General features: G+C 44.2%; 1 protein-coding gene across 1 annotated transcript; it reads right to left on the bottom strand.

Moving 5' to 3' along the window:
* Positions 1-3,519: 3,519 nt before the first annotated feature.
* On the bottom strand, positions 3,520-7,444 carry LOC142391313 (dynein light chain Tctex-type 3-like). Its single transcript, XM_075477081.1, has 5 exons — positions 7,291-7,444; positions 6,713-6,754; positions 5,874-5,997; positions 4,836-4,913; positions 3,520-4,010 (listed from the first exon to the last, which is right to left on the bottom strand). Exons 1-5 carry the CDS (start codon positions 7,324-7,326, stop codon positions 3,937-3,939), a joined length of 354 nt encoding a protein of 117 aa, XP_075333196.1. The 5' UTR covers positions 7,327-7,444; the 3' UTR covers positions 3,520-3,936.
* Positions 7,445-7,655: the final 211 nt, after the last annotated feature.

Raw genomic sequence — 7,655 nt, 5'->3', positions numbered from 1 at the left:
AAATTGACAATAAACCTGAATTTCACTTGATCTTTGTCACTTCAACAGAGGAGGATGAAAACGTCCAACACGTGTCACATGTTTACAGACCTACAGCGTGATATAACCTGTAGGCAGCAGAGTAACACAGCAGGTAACAGGGACAGAAACTCACATCTGGGGCGCAGAGCTTCAGGATTACAGGATCATCCTCCTGTTCTGTTAGCGCCCTGTCTGCAGGCTCTATCTGCAGTCTCTGTCTGCAGTCTCTGTCTGCAGGCTCTGTCTGCAGGCTATGTCTGCAGTCTCTGTCTGCGGTCTCTGTCTGCAGTCTGCGGGCTCTGTCTGCGGGCTCTGTCTGCAGGCTCTGTCTGCAGGCTCTGTCTGCAGGCTCTGTCTGCGGTCTCTGTCTGCGGTCTCTGTCTGCAGTCTCTGTCTGCGGTCTCTGTCTGCAGTCTGCGGGCTCTGTCTGCGGGCTCTGTCTGCAGGCTCTGTCTGCAGGCTCTGTCTGCGGGCTCTGTCTGCGGTCTCTGTCTGCGGTCTCTGTCTGCGGTCTCTGTCTGCGGTCTCTGTCTGCAGGCTCTGTCTGCAGGCTCTGTCTGCAGGCTCTGTCTGCCCGGATAGTCTTAGAGCTGAGCAGAGAGCTGTTAGAGCTGTTCCTGCAGCCAGGTCTCTGCCTGATGTTCCAGCTGTGTCCTCATCAGCAAGGCCGGATTAACCATATGGGCAATTGGGCAATTGTCCAGGGGCCCTCAACCTCTAAGGGGCCCCAGCGCAGTGAGGGGCACAAGCAAAATATCTGATTATCTCTGGCTTATATGTTAAACTGTAGCTGCACAGAATCTCTGCCCCTGGCTTCCTGTGACCCTCTACCATTGGTCGGCCCGCATGAGGCGGGGTCAAAGGTGACGCCAATCAACGGGTTGTGTGATGTCAAGCGTCTGTACACAATTCAAAAAATGCAAACATGGAGAAGCTAAGTGGGAGCGCTAAATGGAAATTAAAAAAGGAGAAAAATGGAATGTATATCCTGAAAATAGGTAATTTCTTCACTATAACTTGATTGTCCCTGTCTTGTCTGTGGTCTTTCCTCTGTGACGTCTCTATCAGTTCAACACATTTGTGTTGGGAATAGGTGTTATTAAACACATATCAGATGCTTTGAAAGTAGTTGCTCATTCCTTTTTTTGTGAAAATGGAGGACACTTCCTTCCCTCTCTATGCAGTGGGTCAGTTTATCCAGATTATACTGATGCTGATGGGTTTTGTTCTCATAACATCACATGTGAGGGAGTGGCCTTGATAAGAGGACATAGTGGTGCATTTCTAGTTCTATGAGCATTTGCACATCTGTACATCAAAATGCACTTGATGACAGTCAGTTATTGAAGTATTGAGTATATTTACTGTATATTACTGTGATTTTTCTGTATTTTACCAGATTGTGGTGATCATGGGGCCCTTGAATATTGTTGCCCAGGTACAGCAAAGTGTTAATCTGGCCCTGCTCATCAGGGATCCGAGCTCGTCCATTTCATCCACCAGAGATCTCACATTTCCCCACCATGATCAAGAGAAAAAATGGTTTCAACTATCCTTTGATCCTGCCCGACAACAGACCTCTGATTTAGGGTCTGATTCCAGGCATTATTGGTGCTTTCCAAAGGTTCATCAGCTTCTCCAACATGATCCATGAGAAATGAGAAGAAAATCCCCCAAAAGAGCAACAGAAAAAAAAAATCATTCTCAACAAACAATAAAAGACTAAGGCTGTGTTCGAAACCGCCTACTATATACTACAAACTACATACTACATACTGCATACTACATACTACATACTGCATACTACATACTGCATACTGCATACTACATACTGCATACTGCATACCGCCTACTACATACTGCATACTACATACTGCATACTACATACTGCATACTACATACTGCATACTACATACTACATACTGCATACTACATACTGCATACTGCATACTACATACTGCATACTGCATACCGCCTACTACATACTGCATACTACATACTGCATACTACATACTGCATACTACATACTGCATACTACATACTGCATACCGCATACTGCATACTACATACTGCATACTGCATACTACATACTGCATACTGCATACTACATACTGCATACTGCATACTACATACTACATACTGCATACTGCATACTGCATACTACATACTGCATACTACATACTGCATACCGCATACTGCATACTACATACTGCATACTGCATACTACATACTACATACTGCATACTACATACTACATACCGCATACTACATACTCCATACTGCATACTACATACTACATACTGCATACTACATACTGCATACCGCATACTACATACCGCATACTACATACCGCATACTGCATACTCCATACCGCATACTCCATACTACATACTCCATACTGCATACTCCATACCGCATACTGCATACTGCATACTCCATACCGCATACTCCATACTGCATACTCCATACTACATACTGCATACTACATACCGCATACTACATACTGCATACTGCAAACTACATACTGCAAACTACATACTACATACTACATACTACATACCGCATACTACATACTGCATACTCCATACTGCATACTACATACCGCATACTACATACTACATACTGCATACTACATACTGCATACTCCATACTGCAAACTACATACTACATACTGATCGATCAGACAGTATGCATAGCATTTACCCACAATGCATTTCGCTCCTGCCCGAGCCGAAATCAGCCGGCCTGAAGCTGATTTCTCTTAAGCTCTAAACTCTGTAAACTTTAGCAACATTTGAAACATTTTCAGGTGAGAAAGTAGTCGTTTAGATCCCCAACGTGTTGAAAACCTGACAAAATACCGGCTGTTTACAATTTTGTTCCCACGAATTCGGCGCTACTAAAGCTAGCCGCAGTAAGCTAACGCACTTCCGGTTATTTTCACAAAAATAAAATACCCGTTGCCTTTTATCATAGGGAAATCCATTACCATACAATTGGTGCTTTTGTTTTGAAAACAGGAAGTAAACCTACCCTCGTTGTAGCTAGCTTGAAACTGCCGTTTTGACAGGAAATGACGATCGGCGACGTCACGTTACGTTGCATCTTGGGTAGTTTGAGTACGAGTAGTAACCTCATGATGCATACCCAACATTTCGGAGAATCTAGTATGCATCCGGGAACTTAAAAAAAGTTAAAGTTAGTATGAGTAGTGGGAGAAGTATACGGTTTCGAACACAGCCTAAATGTATGAAGGACAGGAGATGCTAACGGCTAATTCAGCCGCTTTCCTTACGAAAGTGAACCTGCACGAGCTAAAGTTCAGCTCAACATGTGTCCAAAGTTAAGGACTGAGCAGGTTCTTCAGCACAGGGGTCAGGGGTCGACACACCGAGTTAGAAACTCACAGTTAGAAACTATAAAGAGAGAAAACGGTGGCCGATTAAAACATAAAAGCTGCTTTTATTTATCCGAAAAGGAAACAAGTGAATGCTCATGTTTGTTCATACATCTCCTCGTTTATTACAAAAAGTCTCTCACTGACACGATACATGTGTTGAACAAAGGTAATCAGATTACACGTGTTGAACAAAGGTAATCAGATTACACGTGTTGAACAAAGGTAATCAGATTACACGTGGTGAACAAAGGTAATCAGATTACACGTGGTGAACAAAGGTAATCAGATTACACGTGTTGAACAAAGGTAATCAGATTACACGTGGTGAACAAAGGTAATCAGATTACATGTGGTGAACAAAGGTAATCAGATTACATGTGTGGCATGCAGCTGGACAGCATGAGCACATTAAGACGTGGGTGTTCCAAGCACATAAAGGCTGCCACGCAGCCGGAGGGGGGGAGGACTCTGTGGCACCTGGTGCCCCCTGCTGGTCAGAGGACCACACTGCGCTCCTACGCCATGGCCACAGCAAACACGCTGACCACGCAGTACATGGTGCGGCTCTCCCACCTCACCGTGCAGCTACCTGAGGACACAGCAGAGCAGCGTGAGACCGGAGGCTTTCACTTCATCACCGGGGTGAACAAGATGGTCGTGGGTGTCTGTGTGCTCCAATCAGCAGAGACGACGACACTTCTCACAGAGTCTGTTGCACTCGAGCTACAAGAGAGGACACAACTCAGCTTTTATTCACCTGAGATCACATTTACGGACTGCAGCGTCTCACACGGAGGCTCAAAAACTCACAGAAACAGCTGATGGGTCGTTTTCCAAAGCAGAGTCCTGCTTTTTTAGCCTCGTTCCCACTATGCAGTCCGGTAAGGGTCGGTTCAGAACGGTACCGGACTGCATAGAAACGCAGCTTCAGAGAGTTCAGGGAAGCGGTGCCAGTACACCTTTGGGGATTATTCTTTCGGTCTTTAAACGTGCTCGTAAGTGTGCACAGTGGTGACGCTTTTATTTAGCATCTATATCTTTTTTTAAAGAATTAAGCAGCTTCCAGGTTAAAAAAAAAAGATGTTAAAAAGAACTCCAATCAGGCTCTTCTTCAGGTTTTTGTTGTACTCACAGTAAAAAGTGGAGGTGTTATCGGCTTTATGGAAACATGGAATAAAAGCTTCGTAGTGTAATTTTTAGTGTACATGAAATGTGCTAAAAAATAAATTTGATTTGATTTGATTTAATAGTAACAAGGTGAGATAATCTGTTGGATTTCTGACGCTCGAGGTCATCGAGGGTGGAAAATGTTTTCAGTGAGTGAGAAACTCTGCGTCTGCTGGTGTACGAATGACTTGGGGAAGGCCTGAAGGCCCCCGTGAAACATGGAGCGCAGCCCAAAGCGAACACTCACCGTCCATGCTGGTGTCCCAGTAGCAGGAGTTGGCTGTGTGGAGTCCGGCTCCTGTTTTCTGCATCACGGCACACGTCACTGCAGACAGAAGCTCACAGTTAAAGGGACAGTTCGCCTCTTCTGACATGAAGCTGTATGACATCCCATACTAGCAATATTATTTATGAACATCTTCTTACCCCCTGCTGCGTCCTGTGAGCAGAGTTCCAGCCTCGTTTTGGTGTTGATGAAGGTAGTCCGGCTAGTTGGCTGGGGTTTAAAAAATAAAGCGTTTTGCTTCTCAGAACAATATGCGTTCAACAGAGTAATACATTTGCATCACAAAATCGTTCTCCAGGAAAAAGTCAGACCTCACAATCGCTTGGCCCTATTTTCTCTCCCTTCGTATCACTGCCTGCTGTGCAGACCGAAGTGCAGACCGAGCAGCGAACACTGTAACAGCTTACAAATACTTTGTAAATACTTTGTACATGTATTTTTAAATTTTTTACATTTATTACTTTATTTTATTATTATTAATATATTTTTCGTTTTTATGGCACCAAACAGACCAGGCCAAATTCCTCGTGATGTAAAAATTACTTGGCAATAAAACCTTTTCTGATTCTGATTCTGATTCTGAACAGGCGTGGCTGTCAGCAGGCGGCAGCAGACTTGATACGAAGGGAGAGAAAATAGGGCCAAGAGATTGTGAGGTCTGACTTTTTCCTGGAGAACTATTTTGTGATGCAAATGTATTACTCTGTTGAACGCATATTGTTCTGAGAAGCAAAACGCTTTATTTTTTAAACCCCAGCCAACTAGCCGGACTACCTTCATCAGCACCAAAACGAGGCTGGAACTCTGCTCACAGGACGCAGCAGGGGGTAAGAAGATGTTCATAAATGATGTTGCTGATATGGGATGTCATACAGCTTCATGTCAAAAGAGGCGAACTGTCCCTTTAACATCTGTGCAGATTCTCACTGCTGCTTTTTTACCCACAAAGTAAAGTAAAGTTTTGCTCAGAAATGTGAATCTGAGGTGTTGCGAACGCACCGATGTACTTGTAGGCTTTCCCCAGTTTGACCAGCTGCATCAGGCAGCGCTCCACGATGCTGGCGGTCCATTTGTTCACCTGATTCTGGCTGTAGTCGTCAGCGCCCACCACGCTCTCAATGCACTGGGACACACACACACACACACACACACACACACGCACACACACACACACACACACACACACACACACACAGTCAGTGTGCAGTCATGTGGGAGTCAGCGGGTGCTGTTTCACCGCAGGGAGCCGACACGCAGAGCAACACTGCTCTGATACAAACCTGCTCAAAGCCGAGTGCCAGAGGATAAAACTCTTAAATTAAACCATTAAAGGAGGTTAATAACAGTTACAGTTTAATAACAGATCCAGCACTCACAGGGAAATGCACAACAGCCTCCAGGTTTTTAATCAAAGAGCAGCTTTCTGTTCATACCCTGTCAGTTTCTGTTCCAAAGTTTCTAAAAACCAACTTTAAATCCTTCAATGCATCCATTTTACAGCAGTTCACAGCAGCTAACTACGAGCCAAAGAAGGCAGCAGAGATGCGGGAGTAATGATGCACCTTTCAGCCTGAAATGACATTACAAAAAGCCCAGACTTTTAACCCTGCACACCTTACTGACCGCATTAAAAAAAGAAATAACAGCACGGAAACAGCCATTTATAGCATTCAAACAAGGCAAACTAATGTTCAATAAGGTGACTTTAACGGCCTTAGAGCTACTTAGTGAACACATAAAATAAAAGTGAGAAAACACTGTTAATACACATAAAATAAAAGTGAGAAAACACTGTTAATACACATAAAATAAAAGTGAGAAAACACTGTTAATAGTACCTCTTTGACGACGCTGTCAGCTTCTTCGGAGTTGAATGAGCCCTGAAATGGAAACGGGTCATTTTAACACCGGGGAAAGTGGATTTTTCTACCAAAACTACTGAAACTAATGAAAATCTACACCTTTATGCAATTTCACTGAGCTGTTACAGGTGGCATCACCCAAAGACTCGATACAAGGTGAGGCTGCGTTTCAGTTTTATGCTCCTAACATCTGGAACAGCCTTCCAGAAGATGTGAGACAGGCCTCAACTCTGACAATGTTTAAATCCAGGCTGAAAACAGTTCCGTTTAGCTGTGCATATGACACCTGAAAGTATTTTATCTGCACTCTTCACTTTTAAATTAATTAATTATTTTTTTTATTATTATTATTATTTTTTTTTTTTTTTAATGATTTTATTGCCTTCTTGTGATTTTATGTAGCTGTGAAGTACTTTGAATTGCCTTGTGTATGAATTGTGCTCTATAAATAAAATTGCCTTACAGAAAACACAGCTTTAGCCAGTTTAGCTGGTTAGCTTTCGGCTAGCTAACATCTACCGCAGAATGGAACCGGAAGTCGGTTCAGGACGAACCTCGTTGCCGTTCTGAAATTCCTCCATCCCGGGCATCTGTGGCTGGTTCACGCTGTTTAAGATCTTCGTTTACGGGACAAAAGTCGAAGCAGAAAACCTGCGCGGAGGAGCGAACAGGGGCTGGTCCGGGCTTCCTGTGAGCTGTCAACAAGAGCCAACGACGCCCGGAAAGAGCGACAAGAGCCGCGGCGGTGAGCTGACGGCTGCCCCCTGCTGGGCGCCCCGCGGTACTACACCTGCTGAGGGCGGAAACTGAGCAGAAACTGGGCTGCTCCGCTTATCTCTGACAGTTTTACAGCAGCAAAGCAGCAAAAGCTCCAGTTATCCTCAACTCTTTTAGCTTACAGCAAGAAGTACAGAACAGA

The sequence above is a fragment of the Odontesthes bonariensis genome, chromosome 11 (genome assembly GCF_027942865.1).
Source record: "Odontesthes bonariensis isolate fOdoBon6 chromosome 11, fOdoBon6.hap1, whole genome shotgun sequence".
Taxonomy (NCBI): domain Eukaryota; kingdom Metazoa; phylum Chordata; class Actinopteri; order Atheriniformes; family Atherinopsidae; genus Odontesthes; species Odontesthes bonariensis.
This window is presented reverse-complemented; position numbering and strand designations above follow the sequence as displayed.